The sequence below is a fragment of the Coregonus lavaretus genome, assembly GCF_964263955.1.
Source record: "Coregonus lavaretus genome assembly, contig: HAP1_SCAFFOLD_2073, whole genome shotgun sequence".
In the NCBI taxonomy this organism is placed as follows: Eukaryota; Metazoa; Chordata; class Actinopteri; order Salmoniformes; family Salmonidae; genus Coregonus; species Coregonus lavaretus.
The window spans coordinates 10,904-31,996 of NW_028159078.1; the positions used below are offsets into that span (position 1 = coordinate 10,904).

The window sequence follows — 21,093 nt, forward strand, 5'->3', positions numbered from 1 at the left end:
TATTGTGCTTATATGTAACTTGATAACAAAGACTGACTGTCAAATATGATTAAGTAACATCCTTTGATACCCTTTGATATCTCTACTACACTCCTGTACAGTGTATGTAATGGTGGTTTGGTAGGGTTGAGAATGTTTGCACCAGACGTAAATGGGAGCATGTAAATATATGTAGCAAGTAAGAAGAATGTATTTGAATTGTAATTGATGAAATGCACTGCATGTAGAGTGTGCAAAAAGTCAAATAATAAGTGTGTTCGTAGGTTTGAGACAGAGCGAGAGAGAGAGAGAGAGAGAGAGAGAGAGAGAGAGAGAGAGAGAGAGAGAGAGAGAGAGAGAGAGAGAGAGAGAGAGAGAGAGAGAGAGAGAGAAGGAGGAAGTTATTTGCACTGTAGGCTATTGTACATGTTACAGTATGTTGTCATGTTGATGTTAAACCACTTTTTCACAAATCCAGTTGAGTTTGCTGTCACATGACATGTCATTCCATGCCTTTAGAGGACTCTGATCTGTGTGTATCTCAGCACAGTCCTCCCCAGTAGGACCAGAATTATCAGGCTGTTTGTCATACCAGTACCTACAGGGTTAAAAACAGTCAGATATCATGGTTAATACCAGTACCTACAGGGTTAAAAACCATCAGATATCATGGTTAATACCAGTACCTACAGGGTTAAAAACAGTCAGATATCATGGTTAATACCAGTACCTACAGGGTTAAAAACAGTCAGATATCATGGTTAATATCAGTACCTACAGGGTTAAAAACCATCAGATATCATGGTTAATACCAGTACCTACAGGGTTAAAAACCATCAGATATCATGGTTAATACCAGTAAATGCAGGGTTAAAAACCATCAGATATCATGGTTAATACCAGTACCTACAGGGTTAAAAACCATCAGATATCACAGTTAGAACATCACAATCCTAAATAATATACAGAAATGCTTCATCTTAAAGTTAACTTTGTTGACTGCTATCATCAATGACAGTAACCTGTATAGAAAAAGGTTGAATGGAGCTTTATTCACAGATTAGTTATCATCTCTCACCCTGTGGACAGTGGTCTGCCGTCCACCCATTTCCAGGTCCCCTCATTAACAGAGTCAGTCAGACCAATCCAGACTCTCTTCTTGAGGTTGTACAGAAATGTCTGTTGTCGAGAAACATAAATATATATACACTAACAGCCAAACGTTTTAGAACACCTACTCATTCAAGGCTTTTTCTTAATTTGTACAATTTTTTTTACATTGTAGAATAATAGTGAAGACATCAGAACTATGAAATAACACATATGGAATCATGTAGTAACCAAAAAGTGTTAAACAAATCAAAAAATATATTTTATATTTGAGATTCTTCAAATAGCCACCCTTTGCCTTGATGACAGCTTTGCACACTCTTGGCATTCTCTCAAACAGCTTCATGAGGTAGTCACCTGGAATGCTTTTAAATTAACGGTTGTGCCTTGTTAAAAGTTAATTTGTGGAATTTATTTCCTTTTTAATGTGTTTGAGCCAGTCAATTGTGTTGTGACAAGGTAGGGGGGTGTACAAAAGATAGCCCTATTTGGTAAAAGACAAAGTCCATATTGTGGCAAGCACAGCTCAAATAAGCAAAGAGAAATGACACTCCATCATTACTTTAAGCCATGGTCAGTAAATACGGAAAATGTCAAGAACTTTGAAAGTTTCTTCAAGTGCAATCACAAAAACCATCAATCGTTACGATGAAACTGGCTTTCATGAGGACTGTCACAGGAAAGGAAGACCCAGATGTACCTCTTCTGTAGAGGATAAGTTCATTAGAGTTACCAGCCCAAATTACTGCTTCACATAATTCAAGTCACAGACACATCTCAACATCAACTGTTCAGAGGGGACTGTGTGAATCAGGCCTTAATGGTCGAATTACTGCAAAGAAACCACTGCTAAAGTACACCAATAAGAAGAAGAGATCCGCTTGGGCCAAGAAACATGAGTAATAGACATTAGACCGGTGGAAATGTGTCCTTTGGTCTGGAGTCCAATTTGGAGATTTTTAGTTCCAACCGCCGTGTCTTTGTGAGACGTGGTGTGGGTGAACGGATGATATCCGCATGTGTTGTTCCCACCGTAAAGCATGGAGGAGGAGGTGTTATGGTGTGTGGGGTGCTTTTCTGGTGACACTGTCTGTGATTTATTTAGAATTCAAGGCACACTTAACCAGCATGGCTACCACAGCATTCTGCAGCGATATGCCATCCCATCTTGTTTGGGCTTAGTGGGACCATCATTTGTTTATCAACAGGACAATGAACCAACACACCTCCAGGCTGTGTAAGGGCTATTTTACCAAGAAGGAGAGTGATGGAGTGCTGCATAAGATGACCTGGCCTCCACAATCCCCCGACCTCAACCCAATTGAGATGGTTTGGGTTGAGTCGGACCGCAGAGTGAAGGAAAAGTAGCCAACAAGTGCTCAGCATATGTGGGAAGTCATTCAAGACTGTTGGAAAAACATTCCAGGTGAAGCTGACCTCTCTCTCTCTCTCTCTCTCTCTCTCTCTTTCTCTCTCTCTCTCTCTCTTTCCCACCTGTTCCTTATCGCTGTTTATGATCACCAGGTCTGCTCCTCTCTCCAGACAGTCCTCTCTGCTCTCCTTCCAGGTGTTAGTCTTGGTAGACAGGAAGTACCAACTGGATTCCAACTTCTGCCAGCCTTCAGGACAGGTTTGTTATACAAGATCAAAAACATGAATTTCCTTCAACTTATCAAACTAAACAGTTAATGAAAGAATACAGACACACTGTAAAGTGTGTGGGATTAATGATAATGTATTACTGTAGGTTTACTCACTGAGATTGGTAAGCCTCCTGTTAAGAATCTCTAACTTAGTCTGTAGCTGGTCTCTCTCTTTAGTCAGGGTGTTGTAACTGGTCTGTAGCTGGTCTCTCTCATTAGTCAGGTTGTTGTAGCTGGTCAGTAGCTGGTCTCTCTCTGCAGATGAGTTGGTCTTATATGCTAAGAAGCTCTTAGAGACCCCATCATCTGTCACAACAACAACAAAGTTTATCATTAAACGAGATAATCACAGAACTGCTGGTGAATTGTAACTTTTATAACTTCAGACTTACAGTGGACATACAGGCCTATGATCCCAGCCAGTAGAACACACAGCAGACCCAGACACACTGCAGCAACTCTGGAGGATCTCTTCCCTGAGCTATCAGGCTCTGTGGACACAGATACTGTACATAGCATCATCAATGAGACACAATCGAACATGGACCATATAGCGCAGGGATCATCAACTAGATTCAGCCGCAGGCAGATTTTTGTGTTTTGCGAATGGTCAGGGGGCCGGAACATAATTGCAAATAATTAGCAGACTGCAAATTCACCGCAAGAAGCCCAAATAGATGTGAAATTGGACTAAAACGTAATAATTTCAAACGTTGTGTGAAGTCTTCCTCTGAAGCTGCCTCCCCTCCTTGTTCGGCCAGGCTTCGGCGGTTGTCGTCACCGGCCTTCTAGCCACTGCCCCTCCATATCTCATCATTCCATTTGTCTTGTCTTGTCAATTACACACACCTGGTTCATATTCCTCTCATTAGAATGTGTTTCAGTGTTCCCTTTTCCCCCTTGTCCTTGTGGGTGATTGTTTCATGTGAGATGAGTGTAGCTCGGTGGAGCTACCTGTTCTTTGTATTGCCAGGGTATATTTTCCCTGTGTGCTGTTTTTAGCACTGGACTGTTGCCGCTATTCTGCGTAACTGTGTACTACGGAATAAACTCTGTATTCTGTGATTTACCCTCCTGCGCCTGACTCCTTCAAATCACATTCTCAAACAATCTCCCACCGGCTATGGAGTCAGCGGGAGAGGAGCGCATGTCTGGAGTCGTGACACGGGTCCAGGAGCATTCAACGATGCTAGCCAGCTTGGGAGAAGCGATGGATCGGGTTCTTCAGGTCATCCAACGCCTGGAGAGTAGAGACCCCGATCTGTCAAGACCAGCTGGGCGACCGGATCCAGCCACCAACACTCCAGCACCTAGAGGGATCCATATATCCCGACCACGGGAGTTTGACGGGACAGCTGCTCTCTGCCAGGGATTCCTCCTCCAACTCGAGCTTAATTATTCCTGCATCAGCCCGGCCTCATCGGAGCGGGAGAAGGTGTCTGCCCTCGTCTCCTGCCTCTCGGGGAAAGCTCTGGAGTGGGCCAACGTGGTCTGGAACGAAGGAGGAGCCACATTGGACAACTACGGGGAGTTCGCTCGCCTCCTTCGGACTGTCTTCGATCACCCGCCCGAGGGTCGAGAGGCGGGCGAGCGGCTGGTCCACTTGAGGCAGGGGATGAGGACTGCGCAAGACTTTGCCTTGGAGTTCCGGACTCTAGCAGCTGGGTCCGGGTGGAACGAGCGGGCCCTTCATTGAACACTTCCGGTGCCATCTGCAGTAGGACGTCCAAAGGGAGCTAGCCTGCCGGGACACCATGTTGTCCTTCACGCACCTGGTGGACATGGCCATCCATTGGACAGCCTGCTGGCGGCAAGAGGACGTCCTGGGGGAGGTCTGCCCGTTCCAACCCTGCCCAACTCGGATCCCGAGCTGATGGAGCTGGGTGGAGCGTTGATCAGAAAGAGCGGAGGACGACAGCGCCAGGGTCACTCTGGTGGCACGAAGGGACATTACACCGCACAACGTCGTCAGCATTCTTTTGGGTCTGGAAACGGCAGGCATGGCACTCTCGCATCACCCCAGGTATCGAACACCCACATTCGTTCAGAGTCCTCTGCTGCGCACTGTACCCTACCCATCTACTTTCCTGATCACAGGGTAGTTCCCCAGTGTAAGGTGCAAGTCGATTCAGGCGCAGCTGGGAACTTTATGGACAGGCATTCTCACACAGTCTAGGCATTTCATTGGTTCCCCTATCCATTCCACTCCACATCAGAGCACTTGATAGTCGACTATTAGGGTCAGGGTTTAATAGGGAAGTTAAAGCACCAGTTACCATGATTACCCATGAGAATCATTGCGAGCAAGTCACTTTTTTTATTATTGAGTCTCCTGCTTTCCCTGTGGTGTTAGGTATCCCTTGGTTAGCACTCCACAACCCCACCTTCTCATGGCCGCAGAGGGTTCTCACGGGGTGGTCGCGAGAGTGTCAGGGTAGGTGTCTAGGTGTTTCCATTGGTCCAACCACAGTGGAAAGTCCAGACAGTACCTCCACCATGCGCATTCCCCCCCCGAATACCTCGATTTGGCGCACGCATTTTCTAAAACGCAGGCCACCAAGTTCTCACCTCATCGGGTGGGGGATTGCGCGATAAACCTCCGGGTAGACGCTGTGCCTCCCAGGAGTCATGTGTATTCCCTGTCACAGGCTGAAACGGAGGCTATGGAAACATACGTCACCGAGTCCCTGTGCCAGGGGTATATACGTCCCTCTACTTCACCCGCCTCATCGAGTTTCTTCTTTGTGAAGAAGAAAGATGGCGGTCTGCGCCCTTGCATTGATTATCGACCACTGAATAAGGAGACGATACGATTTAGTTATCCTCTCCCCCTCATTCCTTCAGTGATCGAGTCAATGCATGGGGCGCGCTTTTTCACCAAATTAGATCTCAGGAGTGCGTACAACCTGGTGCGTGTTCGAGAGGGAGATGATTGGAAGACAGCATTCTGCACAACCACGGGGCATTGTGAATACCTGGTGATGCCCTACAGTTTGATGAATGCCCCATCCGTCTTCCAGTCCTTTGTGAACGAGGTGTTTCGGGACATGCTTGGTCGCGGTGTAGTGGTCTACATCGATTATATTCTGGTGTATTCCGCTGCGCGGGCTGAGCATGTGTCCCTGGTTCGCAAAGTGCTGGCCCGACTGTTGGAAAATTACCTTTATGCCAAGGCAGAAAAGTGTCTGTTTTTCCAGCAGTCTGTCTCCTTCCTCGGATACCGCATTACCACCTCAGGTGTGGAGATGGAGGGAGATTGCATTTCAGCCGTGCGCAATTGGCCGACTCCAACCACGGTTAAGGAGGTGCAGCGCTTTCTGGGCTTCGCCAACTACTATCGGAGGTTTATCCGGGGCTTTGGAAAGTGAACATAGTATTTATTAGACTGATCACATGATCAAAACAACAAAACGATGACGTGACAGTCAATGGTCAATACACAACCAAACACGAACAAGAAACCACAAACACAAAGTGAAAGACAGACAGTTAAATATGGCTCCCAATCAGAGACAACCAGCTGACACTCGTTGCCTCTGATTGGGAGTCACTCAGGCCAACATAGATAGACAACGACTAGAACCTAAACAAAATAAACACCCTGGCTCAACATACGAGAGTCCCCAGAGCCAGAGCGTGACAGTACCCCCCCCCCCAAAGGCGCGGACTCCGACCGCGCCAACCAACCACAACAGGGGAGGGACCGGGTGGGCACTCCGCCTCGGCGGCGGATCCGGCTCCGGACATGACCCAGGCACGGGTTGTGCTGGACTGACGACGCGCACCCCTGGCTTGGTGCGTGGAGGAGGAACGGGCCTTACCAGGCTGACGACGCACACCGTAGGCTTGGTGCGTGGAGCAGGGACAGGCCGGACTGGGCTGACGAAGCACACCACTGACTTGGTGCGGGGAGCAGGAACGGGCCGAGCCGGGCTGACAACGCACACCACTGACTTGGTAAGGGAAGCAGGAATGGGCCGGACCGGGCTGACGACGCGCACCACTGACTTGGTGCGGGGAGCAGGAATGGGCCGGACCGTACTGGGAACACACACTACTGGCCCTACGTGGGGATCAGGAACAGGCCGGACCGGACTGGCAACACACGCCAGTACCTCTCGCCGTGCCTCTACAACCTTCTTCCCCCTGGTGACCAGTGACTCCCGTAACCTGGCGGCCTCCTCTGCCAACCCACTGGACCGCTCTATCGCGGCCTCCTGCTGCCCCGACGTCGTGAGCCCCCCCCCTAAAAATGTTCTGGGGGTCTCTCCTCCCCGTGGGCCAGGCCTCCATCGTTCTCGCCCAACTCTCGCTCCTCTGTCTCCAACTCCCGCCATTCAGCTCCTCAATGGGCTTGACCCAGTCGAAGCTCTTCCTCAACTGGTCCCAAGTCCACCCTCTCTGCTCCTCACTAGGCTTGACCCAGTCGAGGTTGCCACGGAGATCTGCTAGCGATGGCTCCTGGACACGCTGTTTGGTCTGGTTTTGGTGGTTTCTTCTGTCAAGTGAACATAGTATTTATTAGACTGATCACACGATCAAAACAACAAAACGATGACGTGACAGTCAATGGTCAATACACAACCAAACACGAACAAGAAACCACAAACACAAAGTGAAAGACAGACAGTTAAATATGGCTCCCAATCAGAGACAACCAGCTGACACTCGTTCCCTCTGATTGGGAGTCACTCAGGCCAACATAGATAGACAACGACTAGAACCTAAACAAAATAAACACCCTGGCTCAACATACGAGAGTCCCCAGAGCCAGGGCGTGACATTAACGTACAGAATAAAATGAAATACTTTGAGACCAGGTTGGAAATACACAGTGGCGAGTTACATAGGACTTTATGAACATGAAAATAAATGTTTCTGCAGTTAGTATACATCCTACAGAGCCTCAAACATTTCAGAACATTTAACCTCTAATCTTAAAGGAACGACCTTTCATTTAGGAGATGTAGTATTTAGAATTGTATGTATCAATTTTCACAAGTATGTCATTTCAAAAGCTTTACCTTGCGAAGTAAGGTATCTTAATTTGGAAAAGACATTGTATTATGTTTATAAATATTAAGAATCTGTTCGTTACAGTTTATTTTACTCAGTTGACTTTTGAAGCCTTGGGGCATGGGTATCGGCCAACCTCATTACATTAACATTAGGTAAATTGTTTGTGTGGCAGTTGGAAGAATAATAACTATTGGTTTACTCTTTCGATGTGTGTGTCTCTGTGACTACAGTGTACTTACCAGTATTCTGAGATTCAGGTTGTTTATCTATGCTCCTGTTCACTGTATCCTGTCCACAGCTCTTCCTGTCAACATTAGCATAAATCTCCTCAGACTGCTCCATACAAAGGCTAATTCTAATTGCCCCCTTAAAATATACTTTTGTACTTTAAGGAGCTGCACACAATACAACGGACAGTATATTCTGTGGTATATCCTCTTAAACATCTGCTTTAGTTTAACAGTCTGTGTCTGAGAACGTACAGTGTTATAGATTTAGGGAGGAGTTCACACCTTAACCAGTGGTTTGAGCAGACAGCAACCTCCAGGAAGAGACACAACAGTAGATAGACAAGCATGAGTGAGTGGGTCCACTGGTGCATGGTGCATTGTGCTGCAATTGGTCACCTACAAGTTGTCCCTTGTACAGTGATGGTTGTGAGTCATGGCTCATTAGCATCTTTTTTTTGTTTTATTTAGCATAAGCCTATGTCAAATCACATGACATGTTTCTAATAAAATAATGAAGAGTCATTTTCCAGAGTACAGTATGTCTACATCCTCTCCTCTAAATCTAAACACAACTATTATTTGTCTTGTTTTTTCTCTCTTCCTCATTCTCTTAATGTTCTTCTTCCTCCTCTATGTCTCTCTGACACTAAGGCTCTAACTCAATTCGTCTTTCCTAGATTACTCTCCTCCTATCTCCTCTCCTCCTATCTCCTCTCCTCCCATCTCCTCTCCTCCCATCTCCTCTTCTCCTATCTCCTCTCTTCCTGTCTCCTTCCCTCCTATCTCCTCTGGTGGTTGGATACAGTGCTGAATGTTTAAGTGATGATTCCACCTAGCGGTTAAAGTGAGAGATGAACTCACCATAGAGGTGAAATAGTGGTATTACAGACTTGCCTACGGGCTCTTTCTCAATTCATCATTCTCACATCCTCTCTCCCCCCCTCCTTCTCAAAACACATTGTAGAATAATATCCTAGTGGTCTCACCGTCTCTCAGGGGGTCGGCACCGACGTAGATATCCACAATCCTCTCCTCCACCTCACCTCTGTCAAACTTGACCTTCTCGGTCAGCATAGATGGCCTCAGACATCTCCAACAACTGTTTGTGATTTCAGTCTATTCTCAGTTTCTGGTCCTGTCATTGCCCCTGTGTCTGTCTCTGTGCTTTTTGTGCTATGACCTTTCATAAAAATGTACTAAATTCATGTTGACTCTGATGATGTGTGAAACATAACTACTGGTACACAGGAAACTACAAACGTGTAGACATGCATGAGTGAGTGGGTCCACTGGTGCGTTTATGTGGGTTAGAGAGAGAGAGAGAGAGAGAGAGAGAGAGAGAGAGAGAGAGAGAGAGAGAGAGAGAGAGAGAGAGAGAGAGAGAGAGAGAGAGAGAGAGAGAGAGAGAGAGAGAGAGAGAGAGAGAGGAACTGGCACTTTGGATTTGAAATGATACAATGACTATGAGGTTTAACTGCAGACTGACAGCTTTCAGTTCAAGGTATTTGTGCATTTGTATATCTTTAACTTTCTCACTCATCATTATTCACAATTCATTCAGCACGATCTGTAATCATGGTAGCATCCACATTATTGTAGAAATGTTTAGAAACACATTATATACTTATTTACAATAAAAGTGACTCCAAAATGGTACAATACATTATTTAACATCAATTTCTATTGGGCACAAAATAATCAGAAACACAACCAAAACATACAGGAAATGCATCCAACGAGTTTGTAGAGTCACAAGCTTGATGTATTCATTGCGTGCTATGAATATGGGACCAAGTACTAAGCTTTGACTGCTTTAATACACATATAAGTGAATTTCTCCCAATACTTATGGTCCCCTGAAATAGGGGATTGTGTACATAAAGTGCTGTAATTTCTAAACGGTTCACCCGATATGGATGAAAATACCCTAAAATGAAAGCTGACAGTCTACACCTTAACCTCATAGTCATTCTATTATTTCAAATTCAAAGTGCTGGAGGACAGCGCCAAAAACTAAACATAAATGTGTCACTGTCCCAATACTTCTGTAACTCACTCTATAAATATTGATCTTTCTCAACAACAGGAGTTTCTCTTCAATCTCAAAAAGGGAGTCTGGATTGGTCTGACTGACTCTGTTAATGAAGGGACCTGGAAATGGGTGGACGGAACAGCACTGACCACCGGGTGAGAGATGAGACCTAATCTGTAAAGAAGTCTCCATTCAAACTTTTTCTATGCAGGTTTTTGTCATTGATGGCAGCAGTCAACAAAGTTAACTGTAACCCTCTCACCAGGCTCGAATTTGACTCTCACAATATTACCTTATTTAGAATATCTGAACAGCATGGGATATTAGGTGAGAAGGACATCTCCAATCAGAATCCCTATTGTAAACTTGCTAGGGTGAATGACAAATAGGGTATTAACTTCAGATAGAATGATTATAGACTTGGTTATTGTTATAAGGATATGCTTTCCCATGCATTAAATGAAACTGAAACAGTAAATGACTCCACCAATACAACAGACATAGGGTTCAAGATCTATATTAATCAAATGTTCAATGTATGACATCAAAAGAAATAAAAATAATAAACCCCAATGATTTTTCCACAACCCATGTCCAAATTATTTGCAAGCTTGCTTAAACTCTGGGCGCGCGTTAGAGCTCATAAAAAAATGACGACATACATGAGGTCCCGAAGTCCACCCCACATTTGTAGTTACTCACTACTTGTAGATAATGCCTCAGCAAAATATAGTAGTTCCGTGCAGGTGTCCTCACAAGATCCACAGCGAACACAGCTATCAATGCAGCCAGTACTCGGTAGCAGCAACAGACATCCGTTGGAAACCCGAACTCGTTGATCGTCACAAGCAATTCTCTCCAAGTCTTGCACGATGCTAGGCTAACCTCTAGGATGTCGAATGTCTCCACAATGCGACGGCAGCTTCAGTCTCTACTAGGTCTTTCTTAACGAAATAATAAACACTCTCTTATAGAAATAAAATCAGGATTTCCCTTTAAAAAACTCTGTAGGTATGGTTTTGTTCTCTCTTTATCGTTTCCTTTGGTCGTTTTTCCTTCACCAACCCCACTAACGTCTCTCCTCTCCCTTCTTTCAACCTTTCCCTCTCTTTTCTTTCCCAGCAACCAGTCCACCCTCCCATTGGCCACAACTTAACAAGCTACCTCATTGGTCAAAACTTTAACGAGATACGTGGGAAACTTAAACTTAAAAGTAAACCAACCTATTCACTTGTAAAAAAAATTTAAACATTGCTTCAAAAGAAATGCATTAATGACATTACAAATCAGGAGCTATTCGATCACCTTTTAAATCTAATACCAATGAATTATAACAAATAAACTCTATACTTGGTTTTAGCAAGGTATTACATAACTTTAAGATGAAAAATGTCTGTATATTATTTAGATGTTGTAACTGTGATATCTGACTGCTTTTAACCCTTTAGTCTCTCTCTCTCTCTCTCTCTCTCTCTCTCTCTCTCTCTCTCTCTCTCTCTCTCTCTCTCTCTCTCTCTCTCTCTCTCTCTCTCTCTCAATTCAATTTCAATTTCAATTTCAATTTAAGGGCTTTATTGGCATGGGAAACGTGTGTTAACATTGCCAAAGCAAGTGAAGTAGATAGTAAACAAAAGTGAAATAAACAATAAATATTAACAGTAAACATTACACTCAGAAGTTTCAAAAGAATAAATACCTTTCAAATGTCATATTATGTATATATATACAGTGTTGTAACAATGTGCAAATATCTCTCTCTCTATACCTCTCTCCCTCCCTTCCTCCCCAGGTTTTCAGAGATGAGAGATTTTATTTTCCATGATTCACTGAACTAGAGCTCAATTAAGAAATTGACTTCATATTAGAGGAAACCAGCTCACTCACCAGAAAGCAAATTATGAAGCCTGTCTCTCTGACCAGTCAGGTTGTTGTATCTGGTCTGTAGCTGGTCTCTCTCTTCAGTCAGGTTGGTTTTATAAAGAGAAAAATGCTTCTCTTCAGAGTCTTTGATGATTCTGTTTTCTGGAAAGGATTGATACATATAGCAATTGTAAAAAGCACAATTTCTTAATCCAACTGTAAGTTACAGGCATTAAAAACAAACAGTCTAAACAATGCTAAAAGTGGACAGAATATCTTGGATGTGGTTTGCAAGTTCCTTAAACATGTCTAACAGAGGAGGAATTTAGTGAATTTGGACCTTGTTGTGAAAGTCTGATATAGTGTAATGATTAGATAACAATACACTCACAGACTAGTCTCAGGGAGATGTTGTGAGTGACTTGTAGAACACACAGCATCCCAAAGCTCACAGCACCCATCCTGTAGAGTCTTCTCCCTGAATCCTCAGGTCCTGAGGAGATACACACTGATGTGAGAACACACACACATGCACATATACCCACCCCCCCCGACACACACACATACACACTCACACACAGACACACACACACATATACACAAGCACGCATACACATGCATGCATACACTCACATATTCAAGCAAGCACGCACCTGCACACACATACCCCCACACACCTACAATCACAAACACTCACACGTAAGCACACACATCTCCTCTCCTTCTATCTCCTCTCCTCTCCTCTCCTCCTATCTCCTCTCCTCCTATCTCCTCTCCTCCTATCTCCTCTCCTCCTATCTCCTCTCCTCCTATCTCCTCTCCTCATATCTCCTCTCCTCCTATCTCCTCTCCTCTCTCCTCTCCTCATATCTCCTTTCCTCCTATCTCCTCTCCTCCTATCTCCTCTCCTCCTATCTCCTCTCCTCATATCTCCTCTCCTCCTATCTCCTCTCCTCCTATCTCCTCTCCTCATATCTTTTCTCTTCATATCTCCTCTCCTCTCCTCCTATCTCCTCTCTTCATATCTCCTCTCCTCCTATCTCCTCTCATTTTCCTCTCCTCTCCTTCTATCGCCATTCCTCCTATCTTCCTTCTCAACCCTATTAGAGGAGAAGGTCCAAGGTCCCTCTCCTAGGATTGTATTCTCCAATGTGTTTTGAGAAGGAGGGGAGGAGAGAGGACGTGAGAAAGAACCAAGGAAAGATGAATTGAGAAAAAGCCCGTTGGCAAGTCTGTAATACCACTATTTCACCTCTATGGTGAGATAATCTCTCTCTTTAACCACTAGGTGGAAACATCACTTCACCATTCAGTACTGTATCCAACCATCAACATAATAACTACTAGAGAGAGAGAGAACATTGTTATAGTAGGCAACTGTTAAACAATTATTTTTTTGAAAGAATTGTCACCATTCCATGTCTTTACAGAGTCATCTTGTCCATAGTATATCTCACCACAGTCCTCCTGCCCAGAGAACTGACCACCATTATCAGGCTGTCCTGCCCCCCAGTACCTAAACAACACAGAGAACCAGACAGTCAGACACTGTGGTACAAACATCCTCCTCAATTATAGACATAGTCCTATGTTTTCTCAGCTTTAAAGCCACAATCTGTAAGATGTATATACCATCATCAAGAGTGGGTCATCAACAATGATCATTATTTGTTAGTTAATTACATTTTCATATGAAAATACCTTATTTACATAAATAGGTAAATAGGCCTAGCAACCAGCACTTCTTACAACTAGTTGACAAGCAATGAACATATGACACAAATTCACAGTTGACAGAAAGGCCTATGATCGAACACAGAGCAGCCTCATACACACTGCAAAATATACAGATGTAGGATCTTAATTTGAGCAGGTTTGCTATAACTGGAAAATAGTCCTGCAGCAACAGGAAATGATAATTATTATGATAATTATAATTAATGGAGTTTTTTCCTTCTTCTTTAGGGCAAATCAAGTCTTACATTTCAATGTGGAAATTACAAACTCTAGGAACCTTTTAAACCTTTAATACGCTAAAAGTTTGCATTTCCTGCTATTCAGGAAAAATCTCAGCATCAAAAGAGTGATCAAAATGAGATCCTACATCTGTAGGAAGGGTCTCTTCTTTGAGCTATCAGGCTAAGAGACATGCTGTGTGTGTGTGTGTGTTACCTGAGTGCTGGTCTCCTGGTCCATTATTAGGAGCAGTGTCTGTTGTCTCTTCTCTCTTGGTGCTGGTCTCAGCGTCTCTCAGGGTGTCTGCACTGATGTAGATATCCATAATCCTCTCCTCCATCTCACCTCTGTCAAACTTGACCTTGTTGTTCATATCTGGCTCAGCATAGATGACCTTTGACATCTTTAACAATGCCTGGGTCTTTCTTTCGATGTAGGTCTACTATACGTTAAGTCTCTGCTTCCAGTGATATCTCTGTCTCTGAGTCATCTGTGTGAATCTGTCAGTGTGACTGCTTAGGTGTTAACTCTAGGGAAGTATCAACAAAATGACACGGGTAGTTGTGGCTATGCTAATACAAAAAAATAGAACAAGTTTGCATACTTGTGTACGTACTTGTGTGAATGTGTGCATGTGAGAGATTGTTACAGTGGTTATTGTTAAACCATTTTCTGTGGCACAATATGAATCATTCCATGTCTCTACATGGTAATCTTGTCCAGAGTATATCTCAACACAGTCCTCCTGTCCAGGGAATGGGACTTGCTATTTGTGATGATGGACAGGACACTATCATACCAGGAAGATATAGATAATAGAGGGGAAGTGGAGAACAAAGTCTAGCTGTTAACATATATTAAATATCATATGTAACAGCCCCAAGATAATTCAGGTAGTTTCCAGAACTCCTCCTTCCTTTCACCTTTCTGCTGATTTGGACCCTCTGTTTACTCCCAAATATACACCAACATGTTCAGGAGGTCCAGGACTACAAACATGGGTCATTATAATGTCCATACAATAGATTTGACACTATAACCTGCTCCAAGTGGATATTGAGGGTTGGTAGGCTTAACCAGTGAGGATGAGATGACAACAGAAACAACCAGGGCTCTCCTCTCTCTTGATGAAACTTATTGGTTGAGGAGTTTTTGAGTGACAGCTGGTTTAACCACTCCACTTCCCTCTTTTGGGACCCATATAGGGGAACAACAGTCAAATATGAGCATTTAATATTGGGCTTATATGTAACTTGACAACAAAGACTGACTGTCAAAAATGATTAAGTAACATCCTTTGATACCCTTTGATATCTCTACAACACTCCTATACAGTGTATGTATGTAATGGTGGTTTGGTAGGGTTGAGAATGTTTGCACCAGACCTAAATGGGAGCATGTAAATACATGTAGCAAGTAAGAGGAATGTATTTGAATTGTAATTGATGAAATGCACTGCATGTAGAGTGTGCAAAAAGTCAAATATATTAACGTCATGTTGTATCTGATGATGTGTGAAACATAACTACTGGTACACAGGAAGCTACAAACAGGAAATAAGTAGGACTTTTATTAATATGCCACTACAAACAAATATAACAATAAGTGTGTTTGTAGGTTAGAGAGAGAGAGAGAGAGAGACAGAGAGAGAGAGAGAGAGAGAGAGAGAGAGAGAGAGAGAGAGAGAGAGAGAGAGAGAGAGAGAGAGAGAGAGAGAGAGAGAGAGAGATAGAGAGAGGAAGTTGTGTGCACTGTAGGCTACTGTACGTGTTACAGTATGTTGTCATGGTGATGTTAAACCCTTATCTCACAAATCCAGTTGAGTTTGCTGTCACATGGCATGTCATTCCATGCCTTTAGAGGACGCCATTCTTTGTGTATCTCAACACAGTCCTCCCCAGTAGTACCTGCATTATCAGGCTGTTGGTCATTCCAGTACCTACAGGGTTATTAACAGTCAGATATCATGGATAATACCAGTACCTACAGGGTTAAAAACAGTCAGATATCATGGTTAATACCAGTACCTACAGGGTTAAAAACAGTCAGATATCATGGTTAATACCTGTACCTACAGGGTTAAAAACAGTCAGATGTCATGGTTAATACCAGTACCTACAGGGTTAACAACAGTCAGATATCATGGTTAATACCAGTACCTACAGGGTTAACAACAGTCAGATATCATGGTTAATACCAGTACCTACAGGGTTAAAACAGTCAGATATCATGGTTAATACCACTACCTACAGGGTTAAAAACAGTCAGATATCATGGTTAATACCAGTACCTACAGGGTTAAAAACAGTCAGATATCATGGTTAATACCACTACCTACAGGGTTAAAAACAGTCAGATATCATGGTTAATACCAGTACCTACAGGGTTAAAAACAGTCAGATTTCATGGTTAATACCAGTACCTACAGGTTTAAAAACAGTCAGATATCATGGTTAATACCAGTACCTACAGGGTTAAAAACAGTCAGATATCATGGTTAATACCAGTACCTACATGGTTAAAAACAGTCAGATATCATGGTTAATACCAGTACCTACAGGGTTAAAAACAGTCAGATATCATGGTAATGCCAGTACCTACAGGGTTAAAAACAGTTAGATATCATGGTTAATACCAGTACCTACAGGGTTAAAAACAGTCAGATATCATGGTTAATACCAGTACCTACAGGGTTAAAAACAGTCAGATATCATGGTTAATACCAGTCCCTACAGGGTTAAAAACAGTTATATATCATGGATAGAACATCACCATCCTAAATAATATACAGGCATTTTTCATCTTAAAGTTAACTTTGTTGACTGCTATCATCAATGACAGTAACCTGTATAGAAAAATGTTGAATGGAGCTTTATTCACAGATTAGTTATCATCTCTCACCCTGTGGACAGTGATGGGCCGTCCAACCATTTCCAGGTCCCCTCCTGAACAGAGTCAGTCAGACCAATCCAGACACTCTTCTGGAGTTTGAACAGAAATGTCTGTTGTTGAGAAAGATAAATATATATACACTACCAGCCAAAAGTTTTAGAACACCTACTCATTCAAGGCTTCTTCTTTATTTTTACTATTTGTTTACATTGTGGAATAATAGTGAATACATCAGAACTATGAAATAACACATATGGAATCATGTAGTAATCAAAAAGTGTTAAACAAATCAAAATATATGTTATATTTGAGATTTTTCAAATAGCCACCATTTGCCTTGATGACACCTTTGCACACTGTTGGCATTCTCTCAACCAGCTTCATGAGGTAGGCACCTGGAATGCATTTCAATTAACGGCTGCGCCTTGTTAAAAGTTAATTTGTGAAATTTCATTCCTTCTTAATGCGTTTGAGCCAGTCAGTTGTGTTGTGACAAGGTTTTATACCAGTATCTGTTCTTGACATATTATGGCAAGAACAGCTAAAATAATCAAAGAGAAGCTACAGTCCATCATTACTTTAACACATGAAGGTCAGTCAATACAGAACATTTCAAGAACTTTGAAAGTTTCTTCAAGTTCAATCGCAAAAACCATCAAGCGCTATGTTGAAACTGGCTCTCATGAGGACCGCCACAGGGAAGGAAGATCCAGATTTACCTCTGCTGCAGAGAATAACTTCATTAGAGTTACCATCCTCAGAAAATGCAGCACAAATAAATGCTCCACAGAGTTCAAGTCACAGACACATCTCAACATCAACTGTTCAGATGGGGACTGTGAATCAGGCCTTCATGGTCGAATTGCTGCAAAGAAACCACTACTAAAGGACACCAATAAGAAGAAGAGACCTGCTTGGGTCAAGAAACACAAGCAATGGATATTAGACCGGTGGAAATAAGTCCTTTGGTCTGGAGTACAATTTGGAGATTTTTGGTTCCAACCACCGTGTCTTTGTGAGACGTGGTGTGGGTGAACGGATGATCTCCACATGTGTTGCTCCCACCGTAAAGCACGGATGAGGAGGTGTTATGGTGTGGCGGGGTGCTTTGCTGGTGACACTCTCTGTGATTTATTTAGAATTCAAGGCACACTTAAACAGCATGGCTACCACAACATTCTGCAGCGATACGCCACCCCATCTGGTTTGGGATTAGTGGGACTATCATTTGTTTATCAACAGGACAATGACCCACACACCTTCAGGCTGTGTAAGGGCTATTTTACCAAGAAGGAGAGTGATGGAGTGCTGCATAAGATGACCTGGCCTCCAAAATCCCCAGACCGCAACCCAATTGAGATGGTTTGGGTTGAGTCGGACCGCAGAGTGAAGGAAAAGCAGCCAACAAGTGCTCAGTATATGTGGTAACTCCTTCAAGACTGTTGGAAAAGCATTCCAGTTGAAGCTGACTGAGAGGATACCAAGAGTGTGCAAAGCTGTCATCAAGGCAAAGGGTGGCTATTTGAAGAATCTCAAATATAACATATGTTTGAATTTGTTTAACACTCTTTTGGTTACCACATGATTCCATATGTGTTATTTCATAGTGTGATGTCTTCACTATTATACTACAATTGAGAAAATAGTACAAAATAAAGAAAACCCTGGAATGAGTAGGTGTGTCCAAACTTTTGACTGGTACTGTATATATTTACATGTTTGATTATATCTACCCCCTGTACACCCATATTCTCTCCCTCTCTCTCTCTCTCTCTCTCTCTCTCTCTCTCTCTCTCTCTCTCTCTCTCTCTCTCTCTCTCCCTCTCTCTCTCTCTTTCTCTCTCTCTCTCTCTCTCTCTCTCTCTCTCTCTCTCTCTCTCTCTCTCTCTCTCCCTCTCTCTCTCTCTCTCTCTCTCTCTCTTTCTCACCTGTTCCTTATCACTGTTTATGATCACCAGGTCTGCTCCTCTCTCCAGACAGTCCTCTCTGCTCTCCTTCCAGGTGTTAGTCTTGGTAGACAGGAAGTACCAACTGGATTCAAACTTCTGCCAGCCTTCAGAACAGGTTTGTTCTACAAGATCAAAAACATGAATTTCCTTCAACTTATCAAACTAAACACTTAATGAAAGAATACAGACACACTATAAAGTGTGTGGGATTAATGATAATGTATTACTGTAGGTGTACTCACTGAGATTGGTAAGCCTCCTGTTAAGAATCTCTCTCTCAGTCTGTAGCTTGTCTCTCTCTTCAGTCAGGTTGTTGTAACTGGTCTGTAGCTGGTCTCTCTCTTCAGTCAGGGTGTTGTAACTGGTCTGTAGCTGGTCTCTCTCTTCAGTCAGGGTGTTGTAACTGGCCTGTAGCTGGTCTCTCTCTTTTGAGTCGCGATGACCAATGACTCCACCTGTAAAAGGGTAAAGTTAATCAAACATGTAACTACCACACCATTAATGATTAAGTATGATTAAGTAAGCTACTTAAGGCTCAGTGACAACATACTAAACTTACAGTAGACAGACAGGCCTATGATCCCAGCCAGTAGGAGAACACACAGCAGCCCCAGACACACTGCAGCAACTCCAGAGGGTCTCTTCCACCACTGAACATGAACTGAATCACAAATTATTAAAGTAAGAACTTTGGTAATATGTTTTACTGTATCATCCAGGATTGGGACAAACAAAGCTATAGTACTATAGGATAATCTCACCTGTAATGTGTGTGTTTAATTTGTGTGTGTGTGTGTGTGTGTGTGCGTGCAATCTTACCTGAAGCAACAACTCCATCTCTTGGACTAGGCTTGAAGGCTCTTATGTTGGCATATAATTGGCCATCAATGTCTGTGTTCTTCATTGCATCAGGCTCGTCATCTTCAAATCTGTCTGAGTTTTCATAGACTCTCTCTGACATCTTAACACACTTGTTGTCAAATACAGTAACTTCTACTTCTAACCTCAGCTCTAATGTACGTCTGTACCTTTCTTCTCCCTGGACTGTACTGCCTCTGTGTGACTTATGGTAGTGAATCTCTTTGTCAGTCAACCACAGTGAAGGGGAAACTGTCAAATCAACACAACACTGGCCACCACGTGACTTGCACCAGCCTTAGTTTCTAATCTAAACATGGTTGTTTCCCATCCGTTTTAAATGATTTAAGATATAATTGAAGTGATCATCTATTTTAGCAGATAAAAAATTGGACATAGATCTTAGAGCATTACTGAGGCTTTGACATCCCAGCCTTCATAAGGAGGTCACGTTATGGCTTGTACTCTGTGACCAGCCATCGATGGCCATATAAGGACCTGTTTTTCTATGTATGCTGTCTCTGTGTGACATCAGTGTGAGGAGTTATTCAGAAGTGGTGGAGGAAATCTATATCTGCATCTTTATCAGATGTTTAAAAGGGGAACTTTACGTGTGTGTGTGTGTGTGTATGTGTGTGTGTTTGTGCATGCCTGCATGTGGCATGCAGTGTGTGTGTGTCCTCTCAGTACTCTTCTGCCCTCTGTCTGTGTCCAACTGCAGGTCACACTGTTATCAGTATCTAATCAAATTCAGGCTGGTAGACCTCATTAAATGACATTGTTGCTGTTTTATTAACATGTCCATTTGTTATTCTTGTAAGTATAAAAGCGATATATGTTAATAATTTCATATGAAAACATGTTTAACATGTTTACTTAAATAAATAACATTTTACATTACGTGTACATGTTTTCTAAATCTTTATAGAACAATTATTAGTATTTATTTTCTCTCCTGCTCTAGATGGAAGCACTTAATCATTCAGCATGACCATCAACATGATAACTACTAGCCATCATCACTTAACCATTCAGTACTGTATCCAACCATCAACCACACTACTAGCCTACCTGATAAAGAGAATGAGAGAGATAGATAAAGAGACAGATATATTGATGTACAGCCTGCATGCAATGCTACATAGTGAACTATAAATATTAACATTGACAATGGCTATTGAGTGATCTATATGAATATACAGTGCATTCGGAAAGTATTTAGACCCTTGCCTTTTTCCACATTATGTTACATTACAGCCTTATTCCAAAATTGATTAAATGGTTTTTCCTCATCAATCTACACACAATACCCCATTATGACAAAGCAAAAACTGATTTTTAGAAATGTTTGCATATTTATAAAAAAAAAAAAACGGAAATATTACATTTACATAAGTATTCAGACCCTTTACTCAGTACTTTGTTGAAGCACCTTTGGCAGTTATTTCAACCTCAAGTCTTCTTGGGTATGACGCTACAAGCTTGGCACACCTGTATTTGGGGAGTTTCTCCCAATCTTCTCTGCAGACCCTCTCAAGCTCTGTCAGGTTGGTTGGGGAGCGTCG

General features: G+C 42.7%; 1 protein-coding gene across 1 annotated transcript; it reads right to left on the reverse strand.

Moving 5' to 3' along the window:
* Positions 1–412: 412 nt before the first annotated feature.
* On the reverse strand, positions 413–19,574 carry LOC311123295 (CD209 antigen-like protein C; the record flags this gene model as incomplete). The annotated part of the gene is made up of 6 exons (XM_084197555.1): positions 413–577; positions 1,058–1,158; positions 18,650–18,792; positions 18,913–19,125; positions 19,230–19,331; positions 19,490–19,574. 6 exons carry the CDS (start codon positions 19,572–19,574, stop codon positions 433–435), a joined length of 789 nt encoding a protein of 262 aa, XP_084053681.1. The 3' UTR covers positions 413–432.
* Between the last annotated feature and the right edge of the window lie 1,519 nt (positions 19,575–21,093).